Source organism: Montipora foliosa, chromosome 5, assembly GCF_036669935.1.
Source record: "Montipora foliosa isolate CH-2021 chromosome 5, ASM3666993v2, whole genome shotgun sequence".
In the NCBI taxonomy this organism is placed as follows: domain Eukaryota; kingdom Metazoa; phylum Cnidaria; class Anthozoa; order Scleractinia; family Acroporidae; genus Montipora; species Montipora foliosa.
The window spans coordinates 19,808,665-19,829,195 of record NC_090873.1 but is presented as its reverse complement, the minus strand read 5'-3'; the positions used below and the strand labels follow the sequence as shown (position 1 = coordinate 19,829,195).

Genomic DNA, 20,531 nt, shown 5'->3' with positions numbered 1-20,531 from the left:
CTTATTTAAGTTTCCTCCGTCACTCTTTAAGTCCCTATTTAATAAGGACTTTAAGATATACGACGACTTTGCACCATCGTAAGTTTCTCGCGCTTAGGCCATCTCGTTTGCGTCGCACAATGTGGGCGAAGTATACGAAAAATGAAACGGTAAGAGGGGTCTTTAAATGGTTTTTTTTTCAATATGGCACGTTTCACTCCCAAACACAGAATATAGGTAAGCATTGATTTTTTCAAATCATCTTTTTTGAAAATGTTATGGGTATTTCAGTATCGTTTATCTTTCAAAATAAGAAGAAAAACATGCTTGGCTGGATGAAAAAACGATTGCAAATTATCAAACCACTGATTAAATACCCAAATTGTGTAGCACGTAGACAAATTTAGAGTTTTCGTTTATTGGTCACGTGACCATAGGCGTGGCATTATGACGTCATATTTAGGTACTTGGTTTACAAAAGTTGGAAACTTACCAAAATATTGCTAAATTCTCTCAAATTACTTAACTATTACATCCCTAGTAACGTACCCTAAAAACACGTAAGGAGGCCCTTAAGCAACGACAACGGCGACGGCAACAAGAACGTCACAAATTTGCATATTTAGTGAGCAAAAACAATAGCTTTGCGCGCCCTGCACGTGCGTTTTTTACTTTAATCCATTTTGCTGTCGTCAGCAAAACGACAACGTGAAATAGCCAAATTTGAGGTGTTATGAAGAACGTCAGCACTTACGGCTAAATTTTAATTTTCTTCCCTAAATTAATTGCCGTTCAGACGAGTGTCATTTTTGAGGAACTACCACACCCTTGTCATGTTAAGCACCAGAACGCCACAAAACAATAGTTTTAATAAAGAAAAAAACATTGCTCTGCACGCTCTGCACGTGCGTTTTACATTTTGATACATTTCTTTGCCGTTGTCGTCTTGACAATAGGGAGCTTTAGCAACGACAACGGCGACGGCAACGAGAACGTCACAAATTTGCATATTTAGAGAGCAAAAACAAATTGCTTTGCACGCCCTGCACGTGCGTTTTTCATTTTTGTCCATTTCTTTGCCGTCGTCAGCAAAGCAACAACGTGAAATTACCAAGTTTGAAGTGTTGTGGAGAACGTCAGCACCCGGAGATAAATTTTCATTTTTCTCCCCTAAATTAAGCGCCGCTCGTAATGGTTTCACCGGGGTTTCATTCGTGAGGGACTGAAACACCTTTGTCATATTAAAAGGCTTGAAATAGTCGCGAAGTGATCGCAATAACGTTAATTTATGTTTTTACATGACGTTCTCGTTGCCGTTCCCGTCGTCGTTGCTAAAGCTCCCTAATGACGTGAAATGATCAAATTTGACGTTGTCTGGGGGTGCGTGAGCACCTGACGATAAATTTTCAGTTTTCTCTCTTAATAAGAAAGTAATCGACTTTATTGAAAAATCAGACTCAACAGACCTGAGTCTTAACAATTGAAATCTTGAATAGTAAAAACAATTTAAAATCTACAATCAGATGTAAAAAGATGTAAAAAGGGACAATCAAACATCACGGAATATAATCACACAATTTTAAAAAGGCCTCTGTTTATAAACGAGTCTTTGTATCTTTCAGTTCTTATCTTTAACGACAACATGAGGATACAAATGCGAACTTTTCATTCTCTTTTTTTACTTGGAAACCACTAGTGCCCAATTTATTAGGATACTTCGCTCTCTCTGTGCGAAGTGAACTGAAGGCTGTGGTTCAGTTACCAACATAAGCGCAATGAAACCAACGTATCTTTACTTTGCCCCTTCTAATATTTAGTTTGCTGCCCTTAAGGGAGAAGCAATACAATACTTGACATTCCTTCCCAGATGCTCCTTCGTCCGTCCTGTCTGCTCCCCACCCTCGAGATTCCTGGAAAATATGCGTTTGATATATACATTTTTTTCAGGAGCTTATCTCTTAACCCAGAAGGATGTGTTTCTTGACCGGAGCCACATTGCACAGATTTTATCTTACATACTAGCTGGAAAGGATGTCAACTTGCGGATCGATCTTCCACCCCCTGTAATCTTAAAGGTTTGTATTACGGTATCCCAAAAAGAGGAGTACTTGGGATCACAAATTTAGAACTGGTGGAAACGGTTTCATGATCCCTCTTTTTCTGTCTTCAGCCCGTGAAACTATGGACTGGAAAACAAGTGTTTAATGTCGTGCTGAGGCCCAACAAAGATATGCCGATTAAAATGAATCTGCGAACAAAGGGAAAACAGTACACAAGTGAAGAAGATCTTTGTGTCAATGACTCATGTAAGCCACATTTAAATATTGTTATTAAATCTCCTGAAGAAATCACAGAAAGACGTTTTAAATGAAAGATTTTTTGTGAAATCAAAATTAATCCCGAGATATGCAACATCATAACCTTATTGACGGCACTTGATAAGTTACTGTTCAAATTTACTGCTCGAACACAAAGCTCGGCACTTATGCCCAGAAGTGCACCCAGTTAGGACCTCGCCCAGTTTTGACATCCAACACGAAGTGTCCCTTGAAGTCTAAGTCTTTGCTACCTATGTCCAACAGTCATTTAAGGGTAAAGGTTAGCATTACTTTTAGCTTATAGGGTAAGTGCATCTGTGTATCCTTTCTTGAGGAACACCAATTGGGGGCACTTTGTGACGTACATTTCCTGTCTTCCGAGACACGAGTGATACCCTTATCCTCAAAATGTTTGATTTTCGCTCAAACACGACGCATCAAAGCGCCTAAAATCAAACTGGCAGTCCTGAAAGACTTTTTCCATGAGAAGCAGTTTATGACGTCATCGCAGGGTTAGACCAATGCTCCTCATTAACTCGGCCGATGGACAAAGGACTGCCAGTTTTGGCAATGTAAGGGCCGATTTACACGGTGCGATTTTGGCGCATGACAGGCCTACGACATGACTTACGATTGTCTTAAAACATGTTTTAAAATGCTGCGACATTTTCTCTGACGTACACGACAATCGTAAACGAATTGTAAGCCTGTCGTAAGCTTGTCGCGTGCTACAAGAATCGTACCGTGTAAGGCGGCCGTAAGGAACCTTGTCAGTGCAAAGCGCGTTGCATCTTTAGGGTTACGGTTTCTTAGTATTTAAGTTCACATTTTACAACCAGATGGACTATCAGATACGTACACCCGTACAACGTTTTGAAGCTCCTCCCAGTATCTATTAGCAACTGTATAGAAGAAAGGAATGCGAAATGTTTGGTCGGAAATCGTAACTTAAACACGAAGACGCACTATAAAAGGCATCGCTTCAGGCTCTGTTTCAGTTCGAATTTATTCAAGCGCAACTGGTGATCCAAGATGGTGATCAACAAACAGCAACGCAGAGCTGGAACCACTAAGATATAATCATTACCAGGCCCTGGTTGCTCGAAGCATGGTTAGCGCTAACTCGCGTCAAATACCGTAAAAACCTATTGGTTGTGATTCCTCTTTACCAGTGGTTACCGCTAACCAGGCCTTGAGCAACCGGCCCCAGGGCGAGAAAAGTGACGGAGAATTATAAAAAAGTAACGACTGATAACATCTTATAACACATTACAGGCACATTTCCATAGGAACTTTTTACTGCACAAATTATCACAGAGCTCTGTAGGTGTCCTCTTTTGACAAATCATCGGCATGTGCCTAAGGCATGACGCCTTTTAGAGTGTCTTCATGTTTAAGCTTCGTAAGTTGTCTTAATTAGTCTTGATACTAGAGTAGTATCGAACCATATATATTTCTCAGTGTTGGTGAGAAATATGTCAAAAGGTAATGAAGAGTGCAGTATATAGGTTGTCGCGTGATTCTAATTATGGTACTGTCTCGTTTTGTCCAAGATGTGGTGATTCACAACAGCGAACTGATGTGTGGCGCGCTTGATAAGGCGGTTGTTGGATCTGGCTCAAAGAGCGGTATCTTCTATATTCTCCTGAGAGACTTTGGTGGCCAGGTTAGTACAGGTAAAACTGAAGTGGTTTGCAACCAATCTCTTGAGAGCCTGATGTGACGATTGTGTTATGGACAAATGGTGGTGGACGAACAAAGAAGCTCGTCAGAGATCTTTTGTTTTCGTCCACCAACACGGCGGAGATGACATAACGTGAAAACCAACTAAGTCTTGCCAAGCTTATCGGATGTATGAGAAAAGCTGAGATCCTCTTGACTGCCTCCACCTATAATTGCTGTTAACAGTACCCGCAGGCTACCTAACTTGGAGCTACGCTGGAGGGAACCTCACTATACCATAAGGTATCAAGCTTTAAGCAATTGAGACTCCTGCCCTTGCATGTGGCAAGGAATTTTCCTAGTATCCTCCTGGACCTTGATGCAGCGACATCATAAGGACAGAGAGCTCCTCTCTTTCAGCAGAAAATTCGATCCACTGACATTCCGAGGCGCTCTCCATTTGTTCCTTGTGCTCTTCCAGGTGATCTGGTGACGTAACTTGGAGGGCTGGGGAGAAAAATATTAACGCCGTATCCCACAACCGCGCGCGGCCTTATTTTAGAATTCAACATGGCAGAGGCGAGGTTAGATCTCGTCGGGTCTACTTGAATGTTCATTCAGTAACAGGAAATGTGGTAGACACGGAATGATTTGTTGAGTTTTGGAGATGGAAATACTGCAGGGAGTTTGGAAACAAAAGCTAAGGCCGCGCGCGGTTGTGGGATACGGCGTTAAAATTTTTCTTCCCAGTCTTCCACATTACGTCACCAGATCACCTGGTTGTGCTTTGTAAACAGCGAGTAACTCATTAGTGCTCTGGACTCCTGAGACTTGGTAGAGTCTCGCTTACATAGTCATGGTCGTCATCATCATCATCAGTATCACGATAGACCGCGTAGTTTAGTTGGTATCATGGAGACGGTATATATCTGGTAAAGAAGGAAAAAATTGAAGTTTGAAATGCTCTAAATCAAATTATTGACAAACATTAAATGTTTAAACAGACTGATATTTCTACGTTTTCAGGCGGCAGCCGATGCTATGTGGAGAGTTGCAAGGGTTTGTCCATTTTTTCTCAGTAAGTGAGGGTTTATGTCTTCGTTTAGTGGGATCATTGTGTGCAGAATTTAATAATGACTACCTGTGTTCTCCTTAAATGTATCTTCGCTTTTAACCGCATTTGACATTCGAATTTGTTGTCAATGCAGGTAACAGAGGATTCTCCATTGGCATTGGTGACGTCACCCCTGGGCAGGGTCTTTTAAGAGCAAAAGATGAACTTCTCAAGAATGGGTACAACTTTTGTCCAAATTGTTTATGTATTTTAGGAAGCGTTCTGCGTCGCAATATTTAAACACTTTTACATCATTTCGTTGCATTTTGCCATTTTCTTCTTGTATCACTTAACTAGTGTAAAGCCGTTTTCCACTGGAATAAAATTTTTGTGTGCTCTTGTGGATGAGAGATTTTGCCACAATATGAATGTCATAAATGTATTGGATAAGAAGTCAGTTTGGTAGGTTTTATGACGGGTAATGGAAATACAGTATTCGTTCCTGTGGATAATTCGTCACATAAATGTTGACAAATGACCAGTGGTTTCATTTGTTGCTAACGTTCGCTTTCTCTAGCTTCCTTGTGTGCCATTCGAGACCGGTGTACGTTTGGGCTATTTCAACAAGCAAAAAACGTTTTGGGTGAAAATTTGATGTGCCTTAATATTATTTGAAGTTAGCCGAAATGTTCTTCCAAGTTGATCCACCCTTAATCTTTAACATGTACGAACTGGGGAAGAAACAGTGAGCAGCTGACCTTTTGAAAACCAACGTTGTTTGTTCCATCTTGATTATTATGGAATACGCACCTGCTAAACTTTTTCTTCTCCGTTTATTTCAGTTATTCTAAGTGTGACACCTTTATTCAGGATTTCAAAGAAGGCAAGTTGCAAACTCAGCCAGGGTGCAGTGCAGACGACACTTTAGAGGTCAGTATTTGATAAAGAAGCAAGGGCGGTTTTAATTAGTGCTGTAAAACTTGAAAGTTATTACACTGGGGTGTAGCTTATAGGGAATCTTGTTTACATACTTTGCCTCTTTAGCACTAGTCTGTGGTTTTCTGATCTGTCAGCCGAGAATAAAGAAATGAATATTAAAAGTGCATTGCATAATAAGCTATCTCTGAAAATTTGAGCCCGATTTGAGCCAGATATCTCGGGGAATGATGCTTTGAAAATTCGAAATTTTACAGAGTTGTACCCTAACCCTAACCCTAACCCTAACCATAAACCCTATCAGTTTTTGATGTCTAATATCTTGCTCGCTATCAAAGCTAAAAGACTTAAAATTGGAGATTTAACTGAGTTTAACGAGTTCTTTTACTTTTGAAATCAATTTGTAAATGGCAGGATTTTTTCTGTGGGCAAACTCGTATGTTAATGAAACAAAATGAAAGCAGTGAGGTCGGCAAAGTTTCCTTATTAAATCGGACTGTCATATAATTGTGTTTTCTCTTTCTTCTGATTGGCTAAGAATGTGGCGTGCGATTTGTCAGCCAAGTCTAAAGCGAAATTGCTTTTGACACCAAATGAAAGTATCACTTTTATTAAAACTTACATGGTCTATCATTAAAAGGAAGTTCACCCGGGGTGCTTAACCAAACCGCGTTCGAAGTCATTTTATTTTTACCAATCCTATAATTTATAAACGTTTGTTAATTGTCAAGAAGAGGAAGAAGGATGAGCAGGATAAGAGCTGTCCAAAGGCAATTACTTGGTTTTTTTAGTAACTTCTATTCATTTTTTCTATTTAGTTTAGTTTATGGTTTTTTTGGTTTGTTCAGCAAGGTAATCACATCGTTCTTTGCAAGAGATGGAACCTGAGCCAAAAAATAACCTTCGTTATGATTTCACTTAACTGATCCAATTTGTTGGTTTAGCTGCTGAAACGTTCCTGCCAAACTTAAGAGTATCGTTTTTCACCTTTGCATGACGGGGTCCTTTTTGTATTTTAGCTGAACGTTTGGTCTGTTTTCAGGCTGTCATTCTGAAAGAGTTGTCTGTCATAAGAGATCATGCAGGAAAGGCGTGTCTTCGTGAACTTCACAAGTCCAATAGTCCTTTGACTATGGCAGTTTGTGGCTCGAAAGGTTTGTGCCTCTTGGGGTAGGGGAGGGTAAGAAAGGAGGAGCGTGACGCAGATTTATTGTAAAAAGACGCTGAAGTCAGCGTTTACTCGGGATACCATGAACAGCACAGATATTTTTACAGTACAAGATTTGAGACGAACTGTAATGGAAGTTTCCTTGGGGATAAGTATGAAAACTGAAAACCGCACACCACTGTGATTGAAAACGAACTGAACTGAATTGAACTGAACTGATTGAACTGAAGCTGGTAGATAAGGTAAAATTATTAAGGGTAATCACATGAATTCCAGTGCTGTTTGGCATAAATGATAATTTCTTTTCCCAGGGTTTCTTTTATTCCATTGGACTTTAAGATGAATACTCACAGTGGCTCAAAATAAACGTAACGAAACATAGTTATATGTGCTCTAATTTATTCTTGTCACCAGTGCTTCGGTCGATCCAAGGCTCTGGAAAACGCTGAGTAGAAGAACATGCCCCGTAGGATTCTTGTAACCAAAAATTGGCTATTCGAACCTTGCAGTGTCTGCTCACTCTTCGTGCTAACATGAATGTCCCAGTTAGAGACGCTTTTGATTGTTCGCGAAAACCGATGATAACCCACTTTTTTTCAGGGTTTTCCAGAGCTCTTCTCTTCCTCGGTCATGCGCAAAAGAGAGTAGCTCTGGGGTCGAGATTGTTCTCTAATTTTGAAAAGCGTAAATAAAAACATTCTTTTTAACACTTCTACATTCTTGCACTTTATCGTTGAAATTAAGAAGGTATTGATCCTATTGGAGTGAACAGAGCTTTAACGGCGCCAGTCTATGGGAGACGCTTAATTAAAACAGGTGCTGCCATTTTAATATTCATTTGCTGCATTTTAATTTTCAGCATTTCTCCACGGACGGCGGTACGTTGTTTCTCGAGGTGTTTGTAGTTCTCAAATGAGGTGCTGGTTGAACATTCCCCACCCATGAAAAAATTCAGTAATTACGAATATGCTAAGATGCCTGTTAGTTATCGTCTGAAGTTAGTTAAACGACCTTGCTCACCTGAATCTTTTGTAACCGTTTGGTGCAGCATCTTAACTGGTAATCAAGAGGTTATTGACTGAATGCAAAGATGGCCCCCAATAACTTGTCGTCTTTTCTTTGTGCAAATTCGTCTAACTAGCCTCGTGTTACAACCAAAATTCTTTCAATTTTACACGTGCTACCGAGCCTAGTAAGGCTAATTAACGCAAGACAAAAGAATAATTAATTGGCGGCCAGTTTTGCTTTCGGTCAATAGATTCGACTCCAGTTAGAACACCCAGATTCATCATTACAATGAGGGTTTTATTTATTTATTTATTTATTTATTTAATTAGGTTCGTTTATCAACATCTCGCAGATGATCGCTTGTGTTGGTCAGCAGGCCATATCTGGTAAAAGAATCCCCAATGGGTTTGAAGACAGAGCCTTGCCACATTTCAATCGCCACTGTAAGTCTTACAGCAACTTCGCAATCATCCTCACTTTCTCACCGAATTACACGGAAACAATCCACTGCATTCCTAATTTGTAGGCTATTGAACGACCTCGAGTAAAATTAGGGAGTTTGACCACTGTGCCATCCATGCTCCTTGGCTCTACTATTGATCGGTGGAAGTCACAAAAATCTCGTAACTTGCACTGAAAAGCCTAAAATCTGTTAGTACGTACGAAGTTTTTGCCATGCGGAGGCGAACTTGAAACGGGCGTCTGATTGCGATAAAGGTACGTGAAGCAAAACTGAGAGAAGAATTAACTTTTATCAATTTTTGTCGTGCAACACCAGTTTTGATTTGATTGATTCCTGGCAAGATCAGTCAATGAAAGAAGTGTTTATATGAATTGGGTTACAGACGAAAGGCAGAAGTGCTCCTCTCACTTATTTGGACAATTTAAGAAATTGTTCCTTGATAGACACTTGGTCTATAATCCGCACTTCAAGTATACGTTTTTTCATTTATTGAGTCCTTCGCGGGAACGCGTGAACCTAACAAATTGACCTGCTACTAGGTAGTTCATGGGTTCGAATCCCGTTGGAACGGTCTACGTGAGACAATTTCTTAATTGTCACGTTAAGTGCGAGGATCACTTCTCTCTCGTTTAACTGCTTTGTGTTTCTTTTTACGCCACAAAACGATGACTATGACGACGACTATGATGATGATGCAATCATCTATATGCAGGCTTAAGATAAAAGCTATCGCCGGTTGCTAACCTATAAATAATAGTGCAGACTTTCAGTACGAGGACCGGTACGGTTTGCCTTCTCGGAATCATCTAAAAGCGAGATTCTGCCATGTTTTTCGTTGCGTTACTTCTGATAATTTGAGAACTCTGAAGAGCCTTCGACACCAGTGTTTCGTAAATGGTTTGGGCCCTGGAGTCATCATAATTTAGTAAAATTCGAGGCTACAACAATACGGATCTTAACGAGACGCGTGCTACTGGTTTGTTACTCGCACGACAACTTAGCAGACAAACATAAGTACTTAGACAACGTTTTCAGAAAGAAAAACTGCAACTGCGACTTTGTTACACGCGACACTTACCGTACAGGACCTAACGCAACAAACACTAACCTGACACCTGACACTACAGTGACTGTACCCTACATCAAAGGAACTTCTGAAATTTGAACGCTAGACTGACTGAACACAGACGAGCGACGAGGAACGGTGACACCAACAATATCATTGTTGGACACCATCTACAGACAAACCGCAGAATCGACTTGGACTCTGCTGATTGTGTTAACTGCAGCCCTAACTACTACCAACGAATCGTACTGGAAAGCTGGTCTATTAACTTAAAACAGACACTAATAAACCGATGCCTACAACTTCCCGCACCCTACAAACGAGTTATCGACGACATCAACATCAGACAAACAACACACTGATTTACTTTATCACAGTGACTGCCCGACGTATTCCACAATACACGTACAGACCTTAGACCTACAGACGGATAGAAATGCACCAATCACTGTTTAGTCTTCACAGCCAATAAAGTTTAGGCTCAACTGACAGTCGACCTATAACATCACGAATACGTTGACCAATGACATCTCCGACGGGAGTTTTTCTAGTATCTACGGACGGACTCTGAAAGTGACTTCCGCTCAGGTTGTCGAAACGTAAGTCAATGTCATCTCAAACAGTCCTTCTCAGGACTACACTCACCCGGACGATCGTACTTTGCTCAATTATGACACCGGTGTTTGTTACCCAAGGTATGTCTGAGGCGTTTTTTCCCATTTCTGTTATTTTGCAGCCAAATCTCCCGCCGCCAAAGGTTTTGTAAGGAACAGCTTTTACTCTGGTCTCACCCCCACTGAGTTCTTTTTCCACACAATGGCTGGACGAGAAGGTACAGTGTTCCTGGACCTCTTTTGCAGTCGTTTTTCGTGTTCTTTGCAATTGCCCCATTAGGCAAGTGTAAATCATGATATGAAAGTTAGAATAATCATAGCAGTTACTATAGATAAGCAAGCAATTCTCGGGCTGATTGGCTGGTTCTTGGTCGCGACTTTACAGAAAGGACCATTACCGTGGAAAAGGTCCGTTTTCGTATTTTTTTTCTTTCTCTCCTGGGGAATTCGAGTTGAACGAAACACACAAAGTTTTAAAAAAGCGGGATTTAATTTTTTTCATCACAACGGTAATATTATAGCAAGTGAAGGTTTGTTTTACACGTAAAAGGTTATCCGTTCAAAGTTCGCTGGTAAAAGACGAAGATTACGAGCATACACCAAGCGGAGAAGTGCCCGATCGGTCAAAGAAACGATGCCATATAATAAACAACTTACTAATATCACTTTCTCGGGATCGTATTGGAGAATGTTGACCCTCGGTCGTTTTTGTACGGACCTTGCTGCGATTGGTGCTGTCACCACCTCGGGCCATTTTTCCCCAGTACGGCCCTCGCCCTCGGTTAGTAAGAGGTTACAAGCAGTGCAAGCAAGCCTGACAAAAATAGTGGTTGGATTGTTATTGTTTGTCTAGTAATTTCTCATGATTTGAAAACGAGGAGTGAGGACTTTTCTATTTTCGTTCAAGGTCTTGTAGACACCGCTGTTAAAACTGCAGAAACTGGTTACATGCAGAGGAGATTGGTTAAGGTACGCATGTATTTATCTTAGAAAGGACTTCAAATTGAAAAGTTGTTCCTTCATTAAGAAAGCGCCGAATCACCCATATTATAATCATTTGCAATCATATTTACTATTTGGTTTTATCAACGGAGTTGATAATGTAAATTGGCCACCGTACAGAGATTCTAAAAGCTGACGTTTCGAGCGTTAGCCCTTCGTCAGAGGGAATCTGTACGGTGGCCAATTTACATTATCAACTCCGTTGATAAAACCAAATTTTTGTATACTACTTCCCCACCGACGCAGCACCACAGTTTCTTTAGAAACTACCCCCTTCATATTTACTATTGGCTTTATGTGATTTTGCGTGGTTGTTTCAAGGACTGCACCTCACTAGTCAGTTGGTGTGAAAGTCGACCACGTCGTCATGGCAACGGCAAATAAAAACAACCTTCGAAGTAAGTACGACGGCAATCTAAAAATAAATTTCAAATAACTATCGTGGGACACAGGGATTCACTCCATAATCTCATGGTCATGGATTTAGTGATTTCCTAAGATCTTTCTTTCCTGTTTTTGCGAAACATGGCGTGAACTGTTGGAACTGTTTGATAGCAGCGGTTTTGAGAAACCGAAGCCAGTTGTATTTCCTAAACAAACTAGTACCGTGACCTAAATTTTATGTCTCACTGATTAAAGTGGTACTATGATCAAAAAATAAAATCTTATTTTCCTTTGGATTTCAAAGCTTTGTGACCCAAGTTTGATTTCAAAAAGGCACTTGCTTATTTTAGCTGGAATTTTCCTATTTAATGGTCCGGCATTTCTAAATTTAAAATCTTGAGAGAGCTGGATCGAGGAGAAAATGACGTCAAAGACTCGCTAGTTTAAGAATGCAATGCGTTTGTACCCGACTGAATTAATACGCAGCAAGGGAGTTTTGGGCTTTCATATTTGAAAGTCGTGTTTTGCATACATAATAAATAGACCAATTCTGCTAACTCAGTGTTGTACCCAATTCAAATCTTTTGGGAATAAAATGTTTTGTTCCAAGTATTTCCATATCATTTAAATGTGAATGCTTCATTGTCATGCAAATTCATTACACAAAGAATCCTAACCTCGAGAGATTTGAATTGGGTACAACACTGAGTTAGCCGAATTGGTCTATTGCGTTTACACGCTGAAATTTCAAGCTATTGAGTGAATGACGTCACTTTTCCCTAGATCTAACCCTCCGAGGTCCAGTCGGTCAGTTTTGAACGTGTGTAATGGCGGACCGTGAAATGCAAAAGTTACACTCAAAGTAAACAGTCTTTGGATAAAAATCAAAGCTCAGAATTTTGCCAGGCAGGTGGTAAGCAAACACGCTTTAAAAATCTGAAGGAAAAAAGGAAGTGACTTTTAATCAAAGTACCACTTTAAAGCCAACGTTATGGAGGGATCAGCTTTTGGGGGATCCTGTTGTATCGTAATTCTGTACCATTCATTCCTTTTTAGTCGTTAGAAGATCTTGCAACCCAGTACGACCTGTCAGTGCGAAACTCGGTCGGGGACATCGTGCAGTTTATGTATGGAGGGGATGGTCTGGACCCTACTGATATGGAGGGCAAAGATAAACCGTTGGACTATAATCGGGTCTTCAGTCACGTTCAGGTCAGTCTTGCTCTTCATACAAGGTCTTTATGGTCAAGAAAAACTGTTTTTTTTTCTACCGGCAACACCAGTACGGTGCTTTACTACCTGGCAGAATCTTCTTTGAATGAATGAAATGAATGTAAGTTTGAAGTGCTGGTCATAAACGAATGAGGGGACTGAATGCTTCTCGCACTTAGCATGGACAATTTAAGCAATACACCTCTTTACAGTTGTGTACTTAGTTACCTGGCCTTTAAATGAAAGTGAGGATGATGCTGACCTTGTTATGATACAGACCTCTCTCCTTTTCCTATGTTAATGATGTTGTTGTCCTGCTAGTTAGAAAGAATTTACGGAAGAAAACCAGTGAGGTTTCTATCAAAACAAGGTCAACTCCAGCTTCACTTTCCTTCATAGTCCAGGTAGCACAAAACTGTAAAATGAACTTTTTACAATGACTGAAAAATTCTCGCGCGCTCATTGGCTAATTTTTATCCTCAATAAGCGGACGGACACATACATTAATAATTTATGTGATAATGTCGCGATATTGCTCGCGTCAGATTGAAGTTTCTCGCATTTTTGTCTCGGGTTCTTCTCGTGTTTTGACTTAATTTTGAGCCCTCTGCCTTTTTGTTATTGTAAAAAACAAATTGATGTCAGTTTTTCATGCGTCTGTCCTGTTATTGACAATGAATTTCGTCATAACATTGTCAAAGGACAGATGCATGAAAAACTGACATCAATTTCTTAAATTGTCGCTCTATGGACGCCTGAAAAATTCAGGTGGTTCCAACTTCCCATGATGGTTCTGGTCGGCCATTGATAGTCCTGACCTTTTGGGGTTGTGGACGAGAATTTAGAAACGATTTGAAGTGAGTTATTGTTAACCTTTGTTCTTTTTTGTCAAGCTAAGTGTGAGGATGACTCGGTTTCTCAGAATCTTCTTTGTTATTCTGAATCGTTTTTGGATTTTCTTGGAAGGTTGAATTAATCGATAGTCAGCTGTAGTGCTGCAGGCTAAACTCGACAAAAACCATATCAAATATGTCCACCATGTCTATTTGCTGTGACGTCGCGCTCCAAAGTATTGCGGGCTCGCGAGGTCTGAAATAACGGCCTTACCGCAACGGCAATAAAATACTTGTGAACTGGAGCAAACAAAATTTCGGCCTATAGTTTCTATCTGTGTAACTGGAAAAAAATTCAAATAAAGGGCCTGATTTTACCAGTGGGAACTAAAAATTGTCATGCATTTGCCAAATTCTCCGAAAATTGACAAAAAATTAGTTTAACCTTCGTTTTCGGCAGTCCAAACTTGCGGTTACGAGGGATGGCTTTCGAAGGATGGGTCCGTCAACGTCTCTTGTCCGAAATAATGTACCAAAGTCAATGTGCCCAAGACTCGCACGCGCAGTCACTGCTGTTTCAATGTACTTTGCTTTACGTAAGATTATGGCAGCCAAAAGCCAGTTAGCACAAGGTGATTAAAGCCAATCAAAATTGGACTCTCCTTTATACCTTTTATTGATTCTTTTTCTCTTGTAGTGCTCGGTTCCGATGAAAGAGGAGGAAACTTTGACCACAGAGGAGATTATGGAGGAAGCATTGTCGGCCATTGATGGTCCTGAATTCCAGGGGTGTGGACGAGAATTTAGAAAGGATTTAAAGTGAGTTTAACCTGCAATGTAGCTATGGGTTCAAAGCCTGGAAGACGAATAGGCCATTTCCGAGTTCATAGGCATGTCTGCCTCCTCTTCAAAGCGAGTCTAAGTTTTTATGATGGTAATTAGTTCTACTTTAAATATCAATGAAAACTAATTTTCATAAGAAACTTCGCACCTAAGCCTAGTCTCCATATGCGCGTAACTCCGTCGCAAACTATTGCAAACACCTTCCGATAGCTTGCATGATCGCAAGCAGTTTGCGTAAATGGAAACACCTTTTACGTTCATCCCCGACCGATCGCTGATGATCGCCAATGATCGCAAACAAAACGCAAGAGATAGAAAAAATTCTATCTTTATGTATTCTTTGCGACAAGTAGTAACGCAAAAGTGAGGAAAAAACGATATGGAAACACAATCCTAAACTTTTTCGGATAATTTGCGATCAATCGGCGATAATTTTTGTGGACGTGTTTTGACGATAGGTTTTGACGAATCCGAGGTAAGTGTAATTGATGATACGGCATCCCAATGAGGAGGATACTTCTGAAAACAGTGTGACTTTAATGAATATCATTAGGGTATACCCCGCCATATATGACAGAAAATAAAGTAAAGTTAGCTATCATTCTGGCTATGCTGCAGTCGTTGCGACTCTTTGAAAATGTATCGGACCCAGAATCGGTGAAGTCTCTTGATAATTCTTCTCTGCTTTTTGGTCGCAGTAAGTCCAACAGCTCCATCGATCTTTTACTTCCATGCTCCTTTTTACAATTTTACGACGTCAAGTTGCAAAAAGCAATCACGCATATGGAAAACAATCGCAAACACAATCGCAAAATGTGATAGTGTTTGCGTCGTTGTTACGTGTATATAGAAACCAGGCTTTTAGACTCGCTTTGAAGAGGAGGCAGACATGAACTTGGAAATGGGCTATTGGGTTGAGTTTGTCTGTTCTTTGCTGCTTTACATTTCCAAGAGGTTTTGTTTTTTGGATACCCTGGTTTTCTATTTTCTCTTTCCGTAAAACTGAGTCATAAGTTGCCTCAATTTGAGCTGAGATGTGTTCGATTAGCTCACCTCTTCGAAGTCAATGGACACAAAAGATCCACTGACATGCAGTTGTAACGCTTTCCCACGACATGGATCCAATTTTTATTGTTGCTCAATCAAGCAGATATGAAAGTGCGTTGCATAGTTTGGTGTCGTTGCAAATGTAAGAAGTAGGGGTTTCGTAATGGCAGCCACGGTGGTGTACCAGTCGAAGCAGAAACTAAAGGAAACCCAAGTTTGGAATTGTAACATCCTGCAAGGGATGAAGTTTGTTAGTCTTGAATAACGTAATGAATTACCACTGATGTTTCATGGTTTAATATCAATGCTTTATTTACATTTTCTTGATCTGGATTATCTGGATTAAATGACCAGATGAATATTAAGAAACAGGAATTGTTAAAATTTGACCTTATTAAGGAACTGAAACGGTGATATATTTATGATAAGGAAATCGAGTGAAAATGGTGTAGAAAACTCTTCAGGTAACAATATTAGAATTCAGAAATGTTGAGAGTATTTTACAATCGCCAACAGCGCAGCTACCCATGACATGGTTTTGCATGTTTACGAGTTTCCTATGTTGCAATTTAACATTGTTGTCAGTTTTTCATGCGTCTGTCCTGTTATTGATCATGAATTTCGTCATAACATTGTCAAAGTAGCTGTGGATCCACGAGGCGATAGCCCTGAATTTTTGCAGCAATGACTGTTGCAAAAATTGTTCTTGCGTTTCCTTTAGTTTCCGCCATGATCAATTAAACCATCTACTACTCCGTTTGTAAACGGACAATCCTCTATGACCCAGGACACATTGAATTCTGCGTATAACTGTATTTAACAGCTGGGGCAGCAGTATTGTCAAGTATTACTAGTATTAAACAATAATGCCATGCTTAATAGACGGGCAGTGCAACTGGAACATAACGGACGGGATATGAGAAATAAACGAGGCTTCTTAGACACCACGCTGCGTTGTGAACACGTTTACAGAAGGAAGCATCCGACAAACCATGAAGTAGGCTATTGCAATAATCCAGGCGCGTTTGGGTAGCCCCTTGTGTGCGAGGTTACAACGAAAATATAATTATTCCGTGTTTGTATGAGTAGTAACAACTGTAATTTCAGAGCCTTTGTCCAACAAATTGCAAGCAAAGTAGAAATGAAAGAAATGAAACTTGACCTTGAAAGGTAGGTCATACGGTGTTTTTTATGGTTGCATCTGTCAAAATCAGTTTGAACTTTGTCAGGATTACGTAACAAAGTATGACCGTAAATCTATCTTACTGGCCCTGTAGAGACTGAATACTAGCATCGTTGAAAGGAAAGAATGTAAAGGTTTTGGCCAAGGTTTAAAGGCATGCCGAGTATAGTGTTTGTAGGGCCAAGCACTATCTGCCAGTCTGAGGAATTTTTTAAAAGAATGGTCCGGCAGTCATCTTTTAATCTCCGTTTACACCAGCAAGTTATGTCTGTGAACAGACACATTTCGAGTAGGCACAAGAGTATAGCTGATAAGGGTTGTAGTAACAGGGAGGAGTCTATTGATGTGACTCTATCATGTATGCATTTTAGATTTCGTCTTTAATAATATCTTTTATGGCTTAAGTTATTACTGCCCTTTGTTCATCAATTTTTATCGGCTTTTACTCCTTTATTCCTGATTTCAGATCTCCCGAAAAGGGTGGTGTCCCGAAAGGTATGTTTGTCTGGCTACTTTCAACCATTCGTTCGATGGTTTCCCGTTGAAGTTGTTGTAAGACAGAAATACAGTAGACATAAACGCAGCTCCTTTAAAAACGACGGCAAAGAGCACCGAGACGGACTTTATTTCACGGGAACAAAAACCTTGTTAACTACAATCGTCCTCAGACTCGTCAAGGTGCAGTACGGAAATTAACATTTTTTGCCGTACCAACCAGTCATCACTCCTCTTTGCATGATTTGCTAGATTGGCTACTTTTACCAATCCCATAATACAGTTCATTTTTTTGGGGGGGGTTATTTGCAATAAGACAATTGATATTTAGTTCACTGAAGCATGATACAGTCCCATGAGTAAATAAAACTTGTATTGTTTTTATGTAAAGAATCTCCCAAAACGTATTGCGTTATTGGATGTGGGAAAGAGCGAATCCTCTTCCAACTATGTTGTAACATTTTGTCCTGCGTTCTTCAAGTTCCTGGAAATATCTTTCAAGGGCGTCTTTTCCATGTTACTGTTTCTTGATCGCAATCTTGGATTATCGCTTGTAGTTGAAGGAATTCAAACAAAATCAGAGAATGAAGCCACCTCTTTTCTCGGGAATCTTCGTGTTCAAGGTGGCGTAGAGCATTGACATAATGCGAAGTGTCGAAATTGTTCTATTTTAGCATTGTCTAAACGACTTGAATATTGTAGCTTGTCGTTAGGACTTGGTTGCTTTTGCGTTTTAATTCAATTCAACTAACTCTATTTCGTGTGATTCTCTCAGTACTTTCATGGGTGGATCGTTGCACTTCATCGCAACTAAGGCACTTTCTGAACCTTTGTAAAGAAAAATACTCAAGAGCAAAGATCGAGCCCAGTACAGCTGTTGGAGCCCTGTGCGCTCAGAGTATTGGAGAGCCTGGAACACAGATGACATTGAAAACGTTTCATTTTGCAGGAGTCGCGTCTATGAGTATCCTTTATTACGTTAAATTAACAGAAAATAAAGAGTGAGCAAGATAGAGTTATTTTAGTAGAATCCTTCATAGCTTCCTTTGAAATTCAGTCGATGCATTCCTGTTTCAGTTTGGTTTAACCACATTAGGTTTTATAAAAGAGAGATTAGTTAGGCAGCCGAGAGGAGGCTTTCTTAAATTGACCTTGTTTTTATTGGCAGTTTTACGCATCGTTTACCGGGAATTCTTGATGGATGTTATTGTTTTCTAAATTGTACCAGATATAACTCTTGGTGTTCCCCGAATCAAAGAAATTATCAACGCTTCCCGCTTCATAAGTACTCCAATCATATCCGCACAGCTGATGAACGACAAGGACGCTGATGAAGCGAGAGGGGTCAAAGGACGCATCGAGAAGACTTCTTTAGGGGAGGTATGGAAAGAGTGAGATGGATAGGGGTTTTAGGACTGTAGATGGAGTTTCAGGGAGAATCCCCGGCAGTTGATGAAAGGCAGACCAGTTGGCTTTTTACAAGGGCATCCAGGGAACTCCGGAAATAGATCGTCCCGCGCCTTAACCCTAAATTCTCCTCAATTTCAACGAAATGTCAGTCAAACAAGTATTGAGAATGAAAATGATTATCAGCTTAGGAGATGTGATCTTGATATACGGTAACACAAAATTCTCATGACTCCCCAACAAAGAAATCTATGGTACTAGTTAGGAGAATGAACGTTTTGATCTTGGAAATGAAATGGTTAAGCTATAGGCAACACGAGCTCCATCGGTGTGGATAATTCATCAGGTCTTATCTGTGAAATTCCTGTCATAGGTTTCAGAGTACATCGAGGAAGTCTTCCTGCCGGATAGTTGTTTTATTCTCGTCAAACTGGCTATGGATAGGATTAAACTGTTAAAGGTAGGACATTGAACTTAGGAGGGATATAATAGTGAGACAAGGCTCTTTTACTAAACGCAGGGAACCAATGCGGAACAGAATGAACAGAGCAATTGCTTAATTGCGTTCGACGAAGGAGAACGTGTGCTATGGATATCGTTTGGGTATCGGTTGATGCCGTTGCGAGTTATCATTTCGGCCGCCATGTTTGCAATCTGTGTATTTGTTGCACTTCACCTCGATCTCGTGCAAATCCAAATGAAGACGAGGAGCTCTGGGAATGAGTGCATGTAGCAGTTAGCCAATATCCAAAATACCATAATACTCTTTGTTTGTCCCTCCACAATTTTGCATAGGCATTGTTTTTATATATGGGACTTGTAATGGTCCCAAGAGAAACTGGAAACAATGCTCATGCAAAATTTTGGAGGGACAAACAAAGAGTATTATGGTATTTTTGATATTGGCTAATTGTTTGTGTACCAGTACCTTACTTCAGCCAAACATCAAAGAGGACATTTCTCTTTGATGCTTTCGCTTTTCAGTAGTAAAGCCTAATTTTGGAACTCGGTGTCATATTTAAGTCGAGTTTGTTGATTTACAACTTTTCTGCGAGAGTTTTTCCCTTATGTTTCCCCACGTTTCCTGTTTCCACAAAAAACCCAATCATTTGATTCGAGTTGAGACAAGGCAAAGGGTAACTTCAGCAAAGGCTAGTTGAGCAACTGCCGGCAACCGGAATTAGACAATTCACATTCTGGGGCAAAGGTCTCGCCCAAATTTTCAATTTACCACATCAACTCAGTTGATAAACCCATTTCTGTGTTTCATTTCCGCACCGACGCAGCACCACAGTGTCTTTAGAAACGAAACTCCTTTATCCATTACGTTATTAACTGAATTAACATCCTTTTTTCCTCAGATGTCCGAGTCACTGATAATTGTTTTCGATTCTTTGTACGTTTCTTGTCAGCTCGAAGTTGATGTCGACTCAATACGATTTGCTATCTGCACTACAAGAAAATTGAAACTGAAGCCCCAGGTAACCCAAACTACGGTAGATTATTTTGCAATCGGTAATAACATACAGCATTTAGACTTTTTCACTTTCTTTTTGTCCGGTCCTCCCTGTTCCTCTCATCTTCCCATCCCCATTTCATATCCCACCTAATCACTATATTTCGGGATACAACTTGAACTCGCAGTTGACCAAGATTCTGTTTCTAGAAAATCCCGATAACTTTTCGGGCCCGAAAAGCCATTTAGGAAACTGCTACCATGATCCGCTTGTTTTGGTAAACTTGTCTTGTAACATGTTTTCAAGATTATAAAAAACAAAATGGTTGTGAAGTTTTTTTTTTACCAAAAACCTTTCCGTTCTTAAGATACTGAGGGGATTGTGATCCGAAAAAGGCCCG

At 40.2% G+C, this 20,531-nt stretch overlaps 1 protein-coding gene across 1 annotated transcript in view; it reads left to right on the top strand.

Annotated features, from left to right (window-relative positions):
• Positions 1 to 20,531, top strand: part of LOC138003735 (DNA-directed RNA polymerase III subunit RPC1-like) — a 63,639-nt gene that overhangs the window by 32,159 nt on the left and 10,949 nt on the right. Inside the window, exons 17-34 of the mRNA XM_068849958.1 lie at positions 1,927 to 2,054; positions 2,150 to 2,285; positions 3,851 to 3,963; positions 4,986 to 5,037; positions 5,168 to 5,252; positions 5,856 to 5,943; positions 6,992 to 7,103; positions 8,455 to 8,568; positions 10,391 to 10,486; positions 11,176 to 11,237; positions 12,711 to 12,866; positions 14,397 to 14,518; positions 16,697 to 16,759; positions 17,239 to 17,267; positions 18,043 to 18,231; positions 18,496 to 18,647; positions 19,048 to 19,134; positions 20,087 to 20,155. Coding sequence (XP_068706059.1) covers positions 1,927 to 2,054; positions 2,150 to 2,285; positions 3,851 to 3,963; positions 4,986 to 5,037; positions 5,168 to 5,252; positions 5,856 to 5,943; positions 6,992 to 7,103; positions 8,455 to 8,568; positions 10,391 to 10,486; positions 11,176 to 11,237; positions 12,711 to 12,866; positions 14,397 to 14,518; positions 16,697 to 16,759; positions 17,239 to 17,267; positions 18,043 to 18,231; positions 18,496 to 18,647; positions 19,048 to 19,134; positions 20,087 to 20,155 — 1,853 coding nt within the window. The remainder of the gene's footprint in view (positions 1 to 1,926; positions 2,055 to 2,149; positions 2,286 to 3,850; positions 3,964 to 4,985; positions 5,038 to 5,167; positions 5,253 to 5,855; positions 5,944 to 6,991; positions 7,104 to 8,454; positions 8,569 to 10,390; positions 10,487 to 11,175; positions 11,238 to 12,710; positions 12,867 to 14,396; positions 14,519 to 16,696; positions 16,760 to 17,238; positions 17,268 to 18,042; positions 18,232 to 18,495; positions 18,648 to 19,047; positions 19,135 to 20,086; positions 20,156 to 20,531) is intronic.